Source organism: Perca fluviatilis, chromosome 10, assembly GCF_010015445.1.
Source record: "Perca fluviatilis chromosome 10, GENO_Pfluv_1.0, whole genome shotgun sequence".
Classification (NCBI taxonomy): domain Eukaryota; kingdom Metazoa; phylum Chordata; class Actinopteri; order Perciformes; family Percidae; genus Perca; species Perca fluviatilis.
In genome coordinates this window covers 85,616-100,598 of record NC_053121.1, presented here as the reverse complement: position 1 = coordinate 100,598, position 14,983 = coordinate 85,616, and the positions used below count along the sequence as shown (strand labels likewise).

General features: G+C 40.8%; 1 protein-coding gene across 2 annotated transcripts in view; it reads left to right on the top strand.

The window, feature by feature from the left end:
• The window catches only part of clint1a (clathrin interactor 1a), a 22,070-nt gene extending 7,880 nt beyond the window's left edge, over positions 1 to 14,190 (top strand). Inside the window, exons 4-12 of one of the 2 annotated variants that reach the window (XM_039812998.1) lie at positions 7,002 to 7,110; positions 7,543 to 7,707; positions 7,835 to 8,018; positions 8,411 to 8,645; positions 8,725 to 8,812; positions 9,556 to 9,621; positions 10,123 to 10,415; positions 11,552 to 11,762; positions 11,864 to 14,190. In XM_039812998.1, coding sequence (XP_039668932.1) covers positions 7,002 to 7,110; positions 7,543 to 7,707; positions 7,835 to 8,018; positions 8,411 to 8,645; positions 8,725 to 8,812; positions 9,556 to 9,621; positions 10,123 to 10,415; positions 11,552 to 11,762; positions 11,864 to 12,135 — 1,623 coding nt within the window. In that variant the 3' untranslated portion in view covers positions 12,136 to 14,190. Of the gene's footprint in view, positions 1 to 7,001; positions 7,111 to 7,542; positions 7,708 to 7,834; positions 8,019 to 8,410; positions 8,646 to 8,724; positions 8,813 to 9,555; positions 9,622 to 10,119; positions 10,416 to 11,551; positions 11,763 to 11,863 lie in introns of both variants that reach the window. The other variant, XM_039812997.1, reaches the window with a different exon arrangement.
• The last annotated feature ends 793 nt before the right edge of the window (positions 14,191 to 14,983 follow it).

Genomic DNA, 14,983 nt, shown 5'->3' with positions numbered 1-14,983 from the left:
AAAAAAAATATATTGGCTTTGGTGGGGATTAGAGGCTTGGATATGTCAAAGATAAGCAACAAAATTAATTTGATTGCATTAGTATTTTTTACATAGTTCCAGATACTCCCTTTCGACACCTTCGAGGCAAAAATGTACATGTCCAAAAAACTGTTATTAAATCATCATATATCAATATTTTTTTCTGCTTTTTTTTCATAAATCACTTAAACAACTTCTAAATTGCTCAAAACTACCAAACATTTAATCATTTTCTGGATTTTAACCCTTTAAATGCCAGTTTTAAATCTTTGAAGTAACAATTATTTATGAAAAACCCAATAAAACATTAATTATTTTCCATAAAATAAATCATAGGGGAATGGGGCTTTGGTGGTGATTAGAGGCTTGGATATGTCAAAGATAAGCAACAAAACTTATTTGATTGCATTAGTATTTTTTATGTAGTTCCAGATACTCCCTTTGGACACCTTCGAGGCAAAAATGGCCCCATTGACTTCCATTATAACCACATGTTTTGATCTCACTGCCTTTACAGTATAAAACCATGCATTTTGTAATATCAGCATTTCATTTGGAAGAAAACTAGTCATATTTGACATTTTTACAGTATTTCACCAGATTCAACCATTTTGCCCTTGTAGGCCGATGCATGAAATTATAGTTATATTATGGAGCTGTGTGTGTGTGTGTGTGTGTGTGTGTGTGTGTGTGTGTGTGTGTGTGTGTGTGTGTGTGTGTGTGTGTGTGTGTGTGTGTGTGTGTGTGTGTGTGTGTGTGTGTGTGTGTGTGTGTGTGTGTGTGAGAGAGTTTGCGTGAACCTGTAAGCAAGCAATGATCATTTTAGGGCTGAAAAAAGGCATCTTTTGAAGGATGCATTTCATGTGTCTTTGAAGACGTGCTTGAATAAAAACATTGTGTCCTGCATTTGCTGTAAACTGGCGCTTATCATTTCAAATGGTTCGTGGGACATGGTGGCCCTGAAGACTGGTCTCCCACTATGGACATCCCACAGGCTCCGGGTGGATTCCCCTTTGGACCGGTACACACCAGCCAGGTGTGAAGTCCCATGTATGTTAAAATCTCTTGAGCATCCACATCACTCCATCCTGAGATTGAACACCTCCCGTGTAGGTTTGTCATTTCCTGAATCAGCTGGATCAAGTCAAGAGTGAAGAAAAGGTCGAAAGAGGATGCCACATCATGGATTCTTGATATGGCATATCTCGTGGGCTCTGACATCATGCCGGTCGGTGCTTGAATGTTGCGCAGCGTCTCAGTATTAGATGGATACCAGACTTGCCAATTCTTCACGGTCCATTCAATGTTAGGATGGACAGGATCTTCAGTGTCCTCTCCACTTTCAGAGGAAGGTTAGAGGCACTCACAGAGTTGGAGGACATCAGTGACCATTTTGTGTCAGACTCCAGAAACTTGTGTCATCTTCAGATGAGTCCTGCAGTTGGCTGGAAGATAAAGGCTCCTTCTCTTTGCTCCAGGTCTTTCTCCTTCTCTAGAGCCAGGTGCATAAACACACTAATAGTTGTTTTGTTTACAACAAATGCAGGAAACAATGTTTTTAGTCAAGCACGTCTTCAAAGACACATGAAATGCATCCTTCAAAAGAAGCCCTTTTTTCACCCAGATTTACACAAACTCTCTCTCACACACAGACACGCATGCATGCACACACACACACACACACACACACACACACACACACACACACACACACACACACACACACACACACACACACACGGCTCCATAATAAAACTGGCAAAAGTAAGGTGCGCTTTTTTCACACACACACACACACACACACACACACACACACACACACACACACACACACACACACACACACACACGACACACACACACACACACACACACGCATACACACACACACACTCATATCGCATAATACGCACACACACACACGCACACACACACACACCCACCCCACACACACACAAACATACATATACACACCACACACACACATACCACACACACATATACAACACACACACAAGTACACACGCCACACGTCACATCAACACACACACACACACACACACACACAGCGCTACATAATATAATTTCATGCAACGGCCTACAAGGGCAAAATGGTTGAATCTGGTGAAATACTGTAAAAATGTCAAATATGACTAGTTTTCTTCCAAATGAAATGCTGACATTACAGAATGCATGGTTTTATACTGTAAAGGCAGTGAGATCAAAACATGTGGTTATAATGGAAGTCAATGGGGCCATTTTTGGCCTCGAAGGGTCCAAGGGAGTATCTGGAATTACATAAAAATACTAATGCAATCAAATCAGTTTTGTTGCTTATCTTTGACATATCCAAGCCTCTAATCACCACCAAAGCCCCATCTACATATTATTCATTATATGGGAAAAAAATCATTTTTTTTTTTTTTTTTAAAAAAATGACATACTTCAAATACATAAACTGGCATTTAAAGGGTTAAAATCCTGAAAATGATTGAATGTTTGGTGGTTTTGATTAGGTTAGAAGTTGTTTAAGTGATTCATGAAAAAAAAGCAGAAAAAAATATTGATATATGATGATTTAATAACAGTTTTTGTGTGCGTGGACATTTTTGCCTCGAAGGTGTCCAGAGGGTACAAAATGAATCATTTAAGTATAAAAGACATGTAAGAGTAAAAAACACTGGATTTAAAAAATTTGACTGAAAAGAAGGATTCCTACAAAATCTCATGCCATAAGAAGTAACAGCAAAAATGATCACAAAATGGAAAAAAAAAACTAGAGAAAAATGTACAAAAATGACCGAAGAGGGCATGAGGGTTAAGGGGGGAGAGGGGGGGTAGTAAGTACTCGGGCCTGGTGCCGTATGACTATTTTAGAAAAATAAATAAATTAAAAAGTCCACATGGGATTTGTTTTAATGCGCTGGATTTAACCATACTGTCTATGGATTTGACCAATCATCGAACTTCCACCAACCTTCTGCAGCGCATGTTCAAGGAAGACGGCGGCAGCGGTAAGACGGGGCTTGCTAGTCATTAGATGCTAGTCACAAAGCTTCGGTCCGTGCACTCTGTAATACGAGTACGTTACCGGCAACGACCGCTACCGTTAAGACTGCGACTGTTCCTTTACTGACCGACCGTGATACAAACAATACGAGTGTGCACGTTCATAGCGGATCATGATTTGTAAAACTATCTGAAGCCCAAACTGCCTTGATAAAGCTGTCTGTTTGGAATCAGCATGGCAGGTATTTAAACATAACGGCCTTGTCCCAGAGTTTAGACGTCTAGCTGTATGAAAAGATAAACAATGCCACGTTTTTAATAAATGTAAATAAAGCAGCTAATATCAACATGGACAAAATCATGAATGTACTAATTTGCTTTTTTGATGATGACCTGGCCAAAGTAGTAAATTTTAGTTTTCACAATGATTCATTGTAGGATTATGATATTATTGCTATATGTAAATCCACATTGACTCTTTATTTAATATATGGTTGGAAGAAGTACAAATGTATCCAAAACTTTTTAGTCTTTAAAAATTATGACTTTTATTATTGTGTAATGTCAGAAGGACTTTAACTGTTTTGCCAGTCAAATTAACTTGAATGAGTGCATATTGAAATATTACACTGTTGGTTGGCAAAAAATGCATCTCAAAATGCATCAGATTGATGCTTTAAAATATGGAATATTTAAAATTTTCTTCCATGCCCCCCCCGGACCCCCCTAGAGGGGTAATATCCTTCTCACCTTTTTCACCCCTGACCCGTTTTCATGCCTGTCATATAGGAAAGGGCTGCAGGTCGGAGTCAAACCTCTATATTTACCAACTGAGCTATCCGGGCGTCCTCTCTCTCTTTTAATCAGTCTGTTATTGTTGTTGAAAGCTTATGAAGGAGCTTTCTCAGGCTATTTATTTTAGATAACTTTCATTTACATGTGTTGCAGCTATATATTTTCAAACTGGTAAAGAAAACCCTGTCTTTGCATTTTATTTTAATCACAATCTGTTTTAATAAAAGAGCTTGTGAAAAGTGGCTTTGACTTAAAACTGAAAATTTAGCCCACTTTGTAAAAAAAATACAGAGCTATATATCGTGTATCGCCATTCAGCGTTACGGCGATGCAAGGAAAAATTTGGGTGCACCTAAATTTTGTGCTGGTGCACCTAAATAAAAAAGGTTAGGCGCACCAGTGTAACCAAGGCGAAAAGTTAGTGTGGAGCCCTGCTTTACAGCACACACACATTTATTTTCTGTCTTTTCTTTAATAGAACATTTTACATTTTGCATAGAACATTTTTTTAATAGATAATCAATCGCTAAAAAACAGAACTATATAAATTACTCCTGGTGTGGGAAATTCACACACATCTAAAGTGTTAGAACCATTTCCTTCTTTTCACATCCAATATCCAACTTAATATAATAAATATAGCCTTGCAGTATAAAGATATTTTTCAAAACACACACGCAGGCCTGTTTGAACGTCAACAGTAACGTTACCTGAAAACATAAACGTCACCACTCATTTTACACACAGTTTAGCAACAAACTAAATGCTGGGGGAAGATTTCTACGTTTTTAATGTTGGTTTTGAGCGGTATATGCACCCCCACTAACCTGGAAAGCGTTTTAAACAGTAACGTTATTACAACGTGTCGGAGGAATACTGCATCTCTTTTTTTATTTATTTTTTTATTTTTAATACAGCGTCTCTTGCGGCCGGACATCAGAGGCAGAGGGACCATCACCGCAGCGTTCGCTAATGTTAGCTTCTTGTCTCATCTGGGGTCTGATCAACAGTAAATTCATCAAAGTCAGTGTGCCCAACACTATTTTCCAATAAACTGTAACTGTCATATTTCACGGGACCCGCAGTTTTCATGTTCCACTTATTCAGCCTCAGAGGGGAGAGAGAGAGAGCGGCTAAGATCAGTAGAGCAGACGGCTCTGCAGACCCATGTATAATTACGACTTTATAACATTTCATAAACGGCTGATTGAGCGGCAGTGCGCTGATCTTGCGCGATGTTAATCATGCGGCGCCCGAGTGCATTTGCCAAGCATTAAATTGGCATTTGTCAGACTGACCTGCCGGTCGCCGGTCATGGCCGAGCACGTGAAAATCGGCCAATTACGGTCACTGGCCAGTCAATCGGTGCATCTCTAGTGACGGTGGATAGACATGAAAGGGGGAGAGAGATGGGGGATGACGCGCAGCAAAGGGCCGCAGGTCGGACCCGAACCCGGGCCGCTGCAGGACTCTGTCAACATAGGGCGAACGCTCTTACTGGGTGAACTAGAGATCGCCCCGCCAGTCATAATTTTGTTTTAATGAAATCTCAACTTCTGCCACTTGCTCCTGGTGTTCTTAACCACTGTTTTGGAAGAAGGAAGTAGCAGGAGTAACATGCGATTAATATTATATTATTAATAATAATATAAATTATAATAAATAATTTAAAATAAAGTAATTTTCCCCCTGGTGATCAATGAAGTATGTATTCTTCTTCTTTAAAAGTGACATATATTTCTTTTTATATAAGTGCTGTGCACTGGAACCAGTTTATTTTCTTAATCGATCGTCGGGAGAATTAACGATCGACTATCGATTAATCATTAATATTTTTTTATTAAAATTCATTATTTATTTAACTTTTTATAAATTAAAAATGCAATGAAATTACACAAATACAGCGTGTTTTTCCTCTGAGATCTTAATTACAAGAAGAACAACTTTTGGCAGTTAAACTGGAGGTTATAGATATAGATTATAGATATATGCGCTGTGGTGCGGTGCTCTGATGCAGCAGAACCTGCAGCTGCGAGCCGGCGTTCTTAAACAGAGACCCTCGTTTGTTCCAAAATAATAAATAAAAAGAATCATGTTAAATAATAACTTAACCAAAAACATAATAATAGTAGGCTGACAGGTTTTGTCAAAATGTAACTCAAAACTATCCAAGGCACGGACAAAGCCTAATAAAAAATAACCAGTAGGCGTACTCACATACAACTTCTGCACCAGTCTACTGATGTTTGTTGAGAAAGATAAGCATGTTGACATGATCCGGGATGCACAGGTACCTCCGCGCTAACCTGGCCAGCCCGGGGAACCTTATTCCGTTCTTCGTAGCGAGTTTCTACCAGTCTGGTGATGGTACGTCGTGACGAAATGTGATATGCTGGTTCCAATATCCATCTCAATGAACTTGCAGGTCCCTTGGGTAATTTTCTCTGCTCGTTGTGCATCGCAGCTCCTCCGTGCTAACGCCGAGTTTGTGCTAGGTTGAGACTGAGAGCAGGATGCACCGTGGCCGCCACCGACATTAACCAGGGTCGGGTGCACTTTGTTTAGTGGTAGGCTACATCATTTGAGTCGTGGCCGTGTTGTACTTATACACGGCATCTCAGTGTTTGCAGTGAACTAAGTCGTTTTAAAAATCAAAAATCTAAATGGTCCCACGCCACACTTGCTCGTGTCCTCTTCATGATTACTTTTGAAATCAAAACGGAAACTCGCAGCCAGGTAACGGAGTAAGGAGTCAAATATTGCCCCCGAGTGGTAAAATGTTTAATTGCTGCCACACTGTGAAATTAATTTAATTGCTTCAAGACTCGCACTACGGAACGCAACCAGCATTAGTGTAATCGATAACAAATTAACGTGATCAACGAAATTCTTATTAATCAATTATCGATCGTCGAGTAATCATGCCCATCCCTATTGCAGGGCAATATTGTTTTTAAATAGGGATATATTAGTTTGGTTCTATGTGCAATGTAGAAAATAGTCTTCAAAACCAACATGAAAGAGAATCATAAGATCATGGATCATGATCCTGCCTTTAAAAAAAATTGTGATATGATGTATTTGCAATATCGCCCACCCTTACCGTAATGGATCCAGTTCAAGCCCCCAGTGTTAGGACTTAACACGTTTTTCTCTGTTATGTGTCTGTTTCTTAGTCCCTGCTACTGCTGGCCCATTTAATCAGGAATGGATCGGAGAGGGTTGTTACCAGTGCCAGAGAACACCTGTATGACCTGAGATCATTAGAAAGCTACCACTTTGTAGGTAAGGTATCCATACTGGGCTTTTCCTGCTGTATATTTTGCTCTGCAAGTTAGAGGAGGAGTACCTAAGAAAACTTGCTAAACAACAAACTTTGCTTTAATTGGGTGAGGTGATCTCTACACCTCAGCATTGTAGTGTTTAGTGATTATTAACAATAGCTTCAGTGTGCGCTGTAATGAAAGTAGTGGCCCTAAGCACTGCTTAGTCCACAAACCCCTAAACCATACACACTGCCCTAAAGCTGCTTTCATTCTTCCCAACCATGTCTGTATTTGAGGTACAGTTTACAAACAACAACATTCAATTTTCCCTAGACAGAGATATGCATGTGTGCGTGTGGCTTCAATATATTGTAAAGTGAACACAAAAAGTTGCTAATTCATGAATTATATTGATGTCAGTGTTTCTGTGTCTCCGCATATCTGTCTCTAGATGAGAATGGGAAGGACCAAGGTGTGAATGTGCGTCATAAAGTGAAGGAGATGGTGGAATTTGTCCAGGATGATGAGAGGCTTAGGGAAGAACGGAAAAAGTCAAAGAAGATCAAAGACAAATATATCGGGGTATCCTCAGACAGTATGGGATACCGACGTTACTGTAAGTTTTCAGTTAAGTAATATAAACGGACGAATAATTAACAAAATGTTTGGGTTTTAATTCCATTCATGTCCTTTTCTTCTTGCTTGTATCTCCTTTTTCACCTACTTGAATTCCTTCTCTCCAGCGGGGGACAGATACGACTCCAGCGATACCCGGGGAAAGTGGGACGATGACTGGGAGAGGAATAAAGGGCAATTCCCCTTCAGCGAGAAATTGGGAGAGATCAGCGACAAAATCGGCAGCACCATTGACGATACCATAAGCCGATTTAGGAAGAAGGATAGAGACGACTCACCAGATCGATTTAGGTTGGAGACAGACAAGTCATATATTTGCGTCCATTTTAAACGGAAACGCACAAACCATGTTTCTCATCCATCAAGAAAAAATAAACTTGGTTTCCCTCTCAATCATTACATCAGCACTTCTTATAATTGGCCATGTCAAACTTTTTAATTATATTTTGAACATACCTGTAAATGAAAGGGTAATAAATTCAGCCATAAATAGCCACAAAGAGAGGACGAATAGAACAGATTTCCTAGAGTGCCTACAGTAGATAACAACAAAGCTTCATCTGGAACATGGTTTGCGTCTTGATTACTTTTTGGTCCTTTATGGATATAGTATCTACAAAGACAATCTTATCTTTATCCTCACATAACTGGTTGTCTTACCTGAGCCATTTTCGTCTCCATAGTGACAACGATGAGGACCGGGGTCGCTCGTCTCACAATGGCCAGTCAGGAAAAGAATTCAAAGATGAAGAGGAAACTGTAACCACCAAGAGTGTGCAAATAGTCCAAGCAACAGAGACTACAGCGACACGGAAGAGAGGAGGGGTTCCGTCTAAGAAAGTAGACTTGGGGGCCGCAGCCAACTACATAGGGGATAAGAGCCCAGACACCACCACCAAACGGGCAGCAAGAGCACATGTGAGCATTTAACATACAACTTTATTGATATGCTTCTAGTTATGCATGGACTGTGCCCTGATCTTTTTGTAAATTCCAGCCCCAGCCAGCAGCCCCTCAGCCCTCCAGTACCGGCCTAGCCGACCTACTAATGGTGGACACAACACCGAGCCAGCCTGCTGCCACAGGTATTATGTCATTAACTTCAAGTAATACCCTGCAGGGCTCAACATTAACATTTTGAGGCACTTGTCCCTCAGACAGAAAGCACTGCTTTGTCACTTTTTGGGTCAACTCACGCAGGTAGTCCCGCCATGCCGGCTGTCCATTTTACACAGACGTCGGCGCTGTTACAGCTCTGTGATTACCTCCGCTGTTGCCTTAACGGCGTGACAACTCTGTCCCCCCATTCTGTCTTGTTCACTTTTACACAGTCAGCGAGGTGGCTTAAACGTGCAACCGTCCTGTCTTGAACAGGCTGTGTGAAAGGGGATTTAGCCCTCCAATATCCCCAAATATGTTGTATTTACATGTTGTATATTCTAAGCAAACAAGCTAGACACCAGTCATTCCAGGAATAACCTTTTTGTTCAGCGTTACAGTATTGTACAAAACGGGAAACTCCACAGTGACTGCAGGACTCTGCAGTGACAGTGCCCAGCTGCTGATGCTAGCTTCAGAGTTTGGGGACAGCAGGGGGAGGGAGTTGATGTATAGGAACTAAGTGCACCAGATGTTTTTGGAGCAGTCCCTGGTGAATGGAGAGGGCGGGAGTGCTGAACAGATGTTTGGTCCTCTCCACCTATCCACTGCCACCACCCCTCCCCTGCCTCCTACACTTCTGACACTGAAGGAATGCTAACTATGGTGGAATGAAACCTGGAGCTTGCTTGTTTAAAATTAATGTCTTTATGTCTATTTCTCATTGCAGACCTGATCAGTGGATTTGCTGACTTCTCCTCACCTGCTGCGTCCGTTGGCTTCTCCACAGGATCTGGTTGGTGTTTTTTTTGTTAGTGTGTGCATGTGTGTGCTGTGCTGTTGCAGCCATACTGCTAGAATATTCAGAGTGATGCTGGGAGGAAGCCCAGGCCATATGGAGCCTCCTACCTGCTCTGCATAACAAGAACAGACACACATCAACTCCTGTTATGGATGACAAGGAGACTGGGACAGAGTAAGAAGTTGGTGGGGGTGGAGGGAGCTGAGAAAGATTGAGAGGAAGGATAGACAACAACTGGCAGAGCCAGTTCAATGAAAATGTAAAACGTGGCACCAGTGCTCAAATTTGAATGCCCTGGATAACGTTAGACTGTCCTCCATGAAGACTTAACTGTTCATTCTTTATTGCTATGATGGGTCTTAAATTAGCTTGAGTGACTTTTGCTTGCAATTATTTACACAAAACAAACATCACAGTTTGGATTGCAAATAAAGATATTTATGCAACTGTCTTTTTTTCTTTCTTTCTTTCTTTCTTTCTTTCTTGTTGCAGCAGCACCTTCCTCTAGCAGCAATGGCGACTTTGGAGATTGGAATGCCTTTCCCGGAGGTCAGATGCCAGCATCTGCTCAGACTGTTGACACCAGTGGAAATGACCTTTTTGGAGCCATGACAGGCCCTGCTGCCGCGCCTGCCCCAGTCTCAGCTTTGGGCTCTGGTCCTGCCTCAGCAGACCTGTTTGACTTGATGGGGCCAACTCAGTCCCTCACCTCCTCCCAGAGCCTCAACTTTAGCATGAGCAGCACACAGAGCATGAGCAGCACAGTCCTACCCCAGTCTAGGTCACAGGTATGCATGATTGTACTTATACACACACACATCCTTTATTAATAATTTATTGATATACTTAACATATCATCATTACAAGACTCATGAAGGGGTCTCATATCATACAGGTGGAAACAAAACATCCTCCAGAAACAACAATACACTTTATGATTTCAGTTTTCATGGATACAGAGCTAGACTGATAAATTGTAGGGTTATATTTTATATCATAAGTATTGGCATATATTTTAGACAGTATATGAAAAATGCAGCATATCATTTTGATAAAAACACTTAATAATAAATAAAAATCTATCTTGCTTTGAATGTATTTACAGCCAAATATCAGAATTGGCCCAAGAAAATGACTCTGGTTCCAGATATGTATTAGCCAATTATAAGCCAAAAGTAACTAGCACAGTTTAAGATTTAGCCAGTTGTTGGGTGCTGTTTTTTATAAAATCAGCGTTTGTAATCCCGTAATCACAGACTTGTTGATTTGGCCATCAAATATGTAAAATTTTGGCATGTACCTGTATAAACACAAAGAGCCTTTTATGCCTACATATGAAGCGGGAAATAAATTAATGTCCAACAATGAGAGAAATGATATACTTAAAGTAGCATTCCAGTTCACACTGCTGGTTGACCACATCAGTCCGTGTGCCTATGTAATAAAGACATACCTCGTGTGATTGAAAGATGGAGGACAAGCATGATGGTAGAGGGTTAACATGCCACTTCACCAGATGCTCATCTCCCCCAGAGACCGCCCACTAACCACCCACTCCTCCTGTTACTGACACAGAATGAGAAGAATCAGTTGTGAGTTAAAAACCCAACAAAAGCCCGTGGATGTCAAATGTATTTCCATGTTAAAAGGTTGTTGACCTCAAAAACCTCATTCTTTTTTTTACTGAGAAGCCACCCACCACTCTCTTTTACTCTAGTTACTTTGGATTGTATGTTTTCATGAGCTCAGAAAGAGACGGTAACAGATTCATCTGACCGTATCGAGGTTAAGTGGGGGTTTAAAGGCCCTGTTCAGCCCTGAAGCTTTTATGTATCTTATCACTGTATATTTCTGTGATTTTAACTTGGATTAGCTTATTCTCTAACATTGTATCTGTGCTTGTGTGCGTCTTTGTCTTTGCCAGCCCCTACAGAACATGGGGGGCTCTCTGCAACCACAGTCTGTCCAGCCCTTCCAGCCTACGCAGCAGGGAATGGCCTCTCAAGGTGTCGGAGCCAAAGCAGCCGTCCCTTCCACCTGGTCAGACTCCTCAGTTAACATCAGCCTGGACTTCCTGGGCCCAGGCATGCAGCCACCCAAGCAAAGCCAGCCCACCCTCAACACCCTCCAACATGGTGAGAGGAATGGTAGATCTGGCATGAATGGTGACACTGTAGCCAGGCCAATCTGTTTAAAAATGTGGTACTCTTTTTAATTGCATTTTGTTCATTTCTAGGCAACCAGGTACCTGCCAACATGCTCTCCCAGGGATTTTCTGGTATGAGCCTTGGACCTATGATGATGCACCCTGGTGCTGGCATGGGAATGGGCATGGGGATGGCCCCCAATCCGGGCATGATGGGGATGGGCATGAACATGGGGATGCCACAGGGCGGTATGACCATGGGGATGCCCAATGCCATGGGGATGGGAATGGGGATGAACCCTGCAATGGTCCAACAGCCCAAACTCGATGCCTTTGCTGACTTCGGCAACTTTGGAAAGTGATAGAGCTGGAGAGCAAAGATTATCTGGTGGAGTGGTGTTGGTCTCTCTCTCTTTCTCTCCGTCCATTGGTGAAGGATTGTTAATGAGCTTCAAACAAAGAGTACTTGAATAATCAACTATTACAACACCGACACCCTGCAATCTCCTTCATGTTTTTTTTAAGAAATGCTGTGTAGTGAAAATGATCTAAATAATTGTTCGTGTTGGGTTTGAACCAATGATCTGTCTGGTCTTGGGTGATGGTCAGACACACACTGATGACAGTGTGCCTTGTTGGTTACTTTACGAGTCATTGAGGAGAAAGGGTGTGCCACCAAGAGAATGTCAGGGAGATTTGCTTTATAACCTCAATCAAGTGAACTCACCAGAATAGCAAAAGAATATATCCGTAGCTGCAAAATTGTTTTGAGATGCATTCTCAGTAACTTTACTGAATGATAAGTTTGAATAACATCAGCCATTTTAACTTTCTAATTTACATTTAAGAATGTCAAGTTACCTCTTTTTTTGTCATTGCTCTTCCTTTGACCTGTAAATAGAAATCTGGAGCCCTTACAAATAAGTTATGGAGTTTCCTATATGAGAGGCAGTGACTGTGTGAAGAGTTATATCATACAGACCAAATCTGATATGAATTAAGACCCATAACAAAGCACATTGCCACCTTCTCTTTGTACATAAGTGTCCACACACTCCAGATGTGGCCTGTGCTAAAGTTAATGAATGAGTGTTTGGAGTGAAGGCTATTGATTCATTTGAGGAGTTTCTCCTTCAACAGACCATCATTTGTGGCCTTTCTTATTGCTATATATAAATCTATATATTTTAATTATGAAGAATATTATAATCAGTTTGCATCCAAATGAGATAATCAGTAGGTGGAAAAAGCCTCATACAGGGGTTGTGGGTTCTTTATTACAGCACAGAGTGCCTGAAAGACCTTTGCCTTTTCTCTTCAGTTAACCTCTTGGAAGGAAACGATGTGACTGTGCAGTGTTGAGGATGGCTCCCAGAGCAGAGCTTCTGTACTATGTACAAACATCTGCGTTTGTACTAATGCCTCAAACCAAGCGTACTGTCTGTACAGATATCAGATGCAATCGTATAATTATTTCACTCCCTCTGTTTTGTTTGTCCCATGCACACTTTCGTGGTTCCACTTTATTCAGTTCAGTGATAACTTCAGAGTTCAAAGAAACACCCAAGATGAAATTATATTGAGCTCAACTTAATTCAACACCTCAGACTGTTATTAAGATTGCATCATGCATCCATCTGTTTGTTAAATGTTCACCAATGCATCTTGGTAAATGCTGCCCTCTCACCTTCCGTCTTCATTATTGTTACACGTGAAAAAAACGGCAATCTTGGATCTGTCATTACTGTCATCATTAAGTCTGCACGTTTCCTAACTTCTTAGGAAGATTGTGAGAGGAAGCACTTTTACCAGTTGGGATGCAGTTTGTACACCCAGTACGTTGCAGCGGTTGGATGAAGATGTGTTTTGGCTTACCGCATAATGTACAATCCCCTTCAGCTGTACACCAGCTAACTGATCAGTTAGATGTACAAAACCTTGCTCTTCAGTGGTTCAAGTGCCTGCCGGTGGTTGCCTCCTGACCCTTGTAATGAGTGATAAGTAAATCTTGGCTGCCAGACATTTTTGGTATATCAACGATTAGATAAATAATTCAGTGATAAGAGGAGAAGGCAGTGGATTCTGCAGCCCCAAGAGGATTTAAGTTGTGCTTTCCAACTCTCCCAAGGGCTCAAGAGGCTGAGCACACTAACACGTAGTAGCCTTGCGTCGGAGTCTGAAACGTTTAAATGACCAAAATCTGTTTGCTGTTTTTCTAAAATATATCGATGGGTTTTATTCATTTTGTTTTCTACTTCAAATTGTTTTGATCTTCTCTAAAATGGGATTGTTACTGAAACACTAGCATATGCAAATATAAAAAGAAAATCCTTTGAGAATGAAATTTTGCATTATTCCCATTTTGATTTGATTTACACATTGATTCTTTATCTACAACATTAAACAGTTGATTGAAATGTGTTAATGGCGTGTGTTATTTGGTGTGCTGTGTCATTAGCCTCATTCAAAAGAGCTTCAACCAGCAAAAGTGAAGACATCGCACTTGACTTTGAAATTACATTTAGTTAATGTGAGTTTGTTAACTTCATTGTTTTAAGTAATAAAGATATTCAATAAATATGCACATTTGCAAATTACACTAAAGGCAGAAAGCCAGGAGAACAAATGTCTGGAATGTTTAACAATACATGCTGGATATCAAATCGATAGGTTGCCACTGTCAAGTGCTTTACTGAACGTAACCTACAAGAGCAGAAACTAGATTACATGAAGACATTATGGGCAGAGGATGTAACGGCAACCAAGTTAACTGAAATAGCACTACTGGCATAAGGCGATCTCTGATACTTGGTGAGACAGGTGCAGTGGTCGAACACAATGGCTGATTGGAAATCTCAACCGTTAAATTAAGCTTTCGTGTAACAGCACATAGTAGCATTATTTGAATGATTCAAACAAAAGCTATTGGCGTATTTAAAGAACTGTTAATACTTTGTGTCCTTCAATATTTAACTGATGAAATGCACAATTTGTCCTAATGAGATGGATGGCCTGATTACTATGGTATATTACATTCATGTGAAAGATTGTGTAGTCTAATTGTGGCCCTTCTCATATTGTATCAAGGTTTGTTGGAGCACACTCGTGTGACAAACTAAAAGTAAAAACCGCTTGCCATTAAACAACCGACCCCATTTTAACTCTCTGGAGAGGAAGACTATTACATGGGCTACACCACTAATATATATA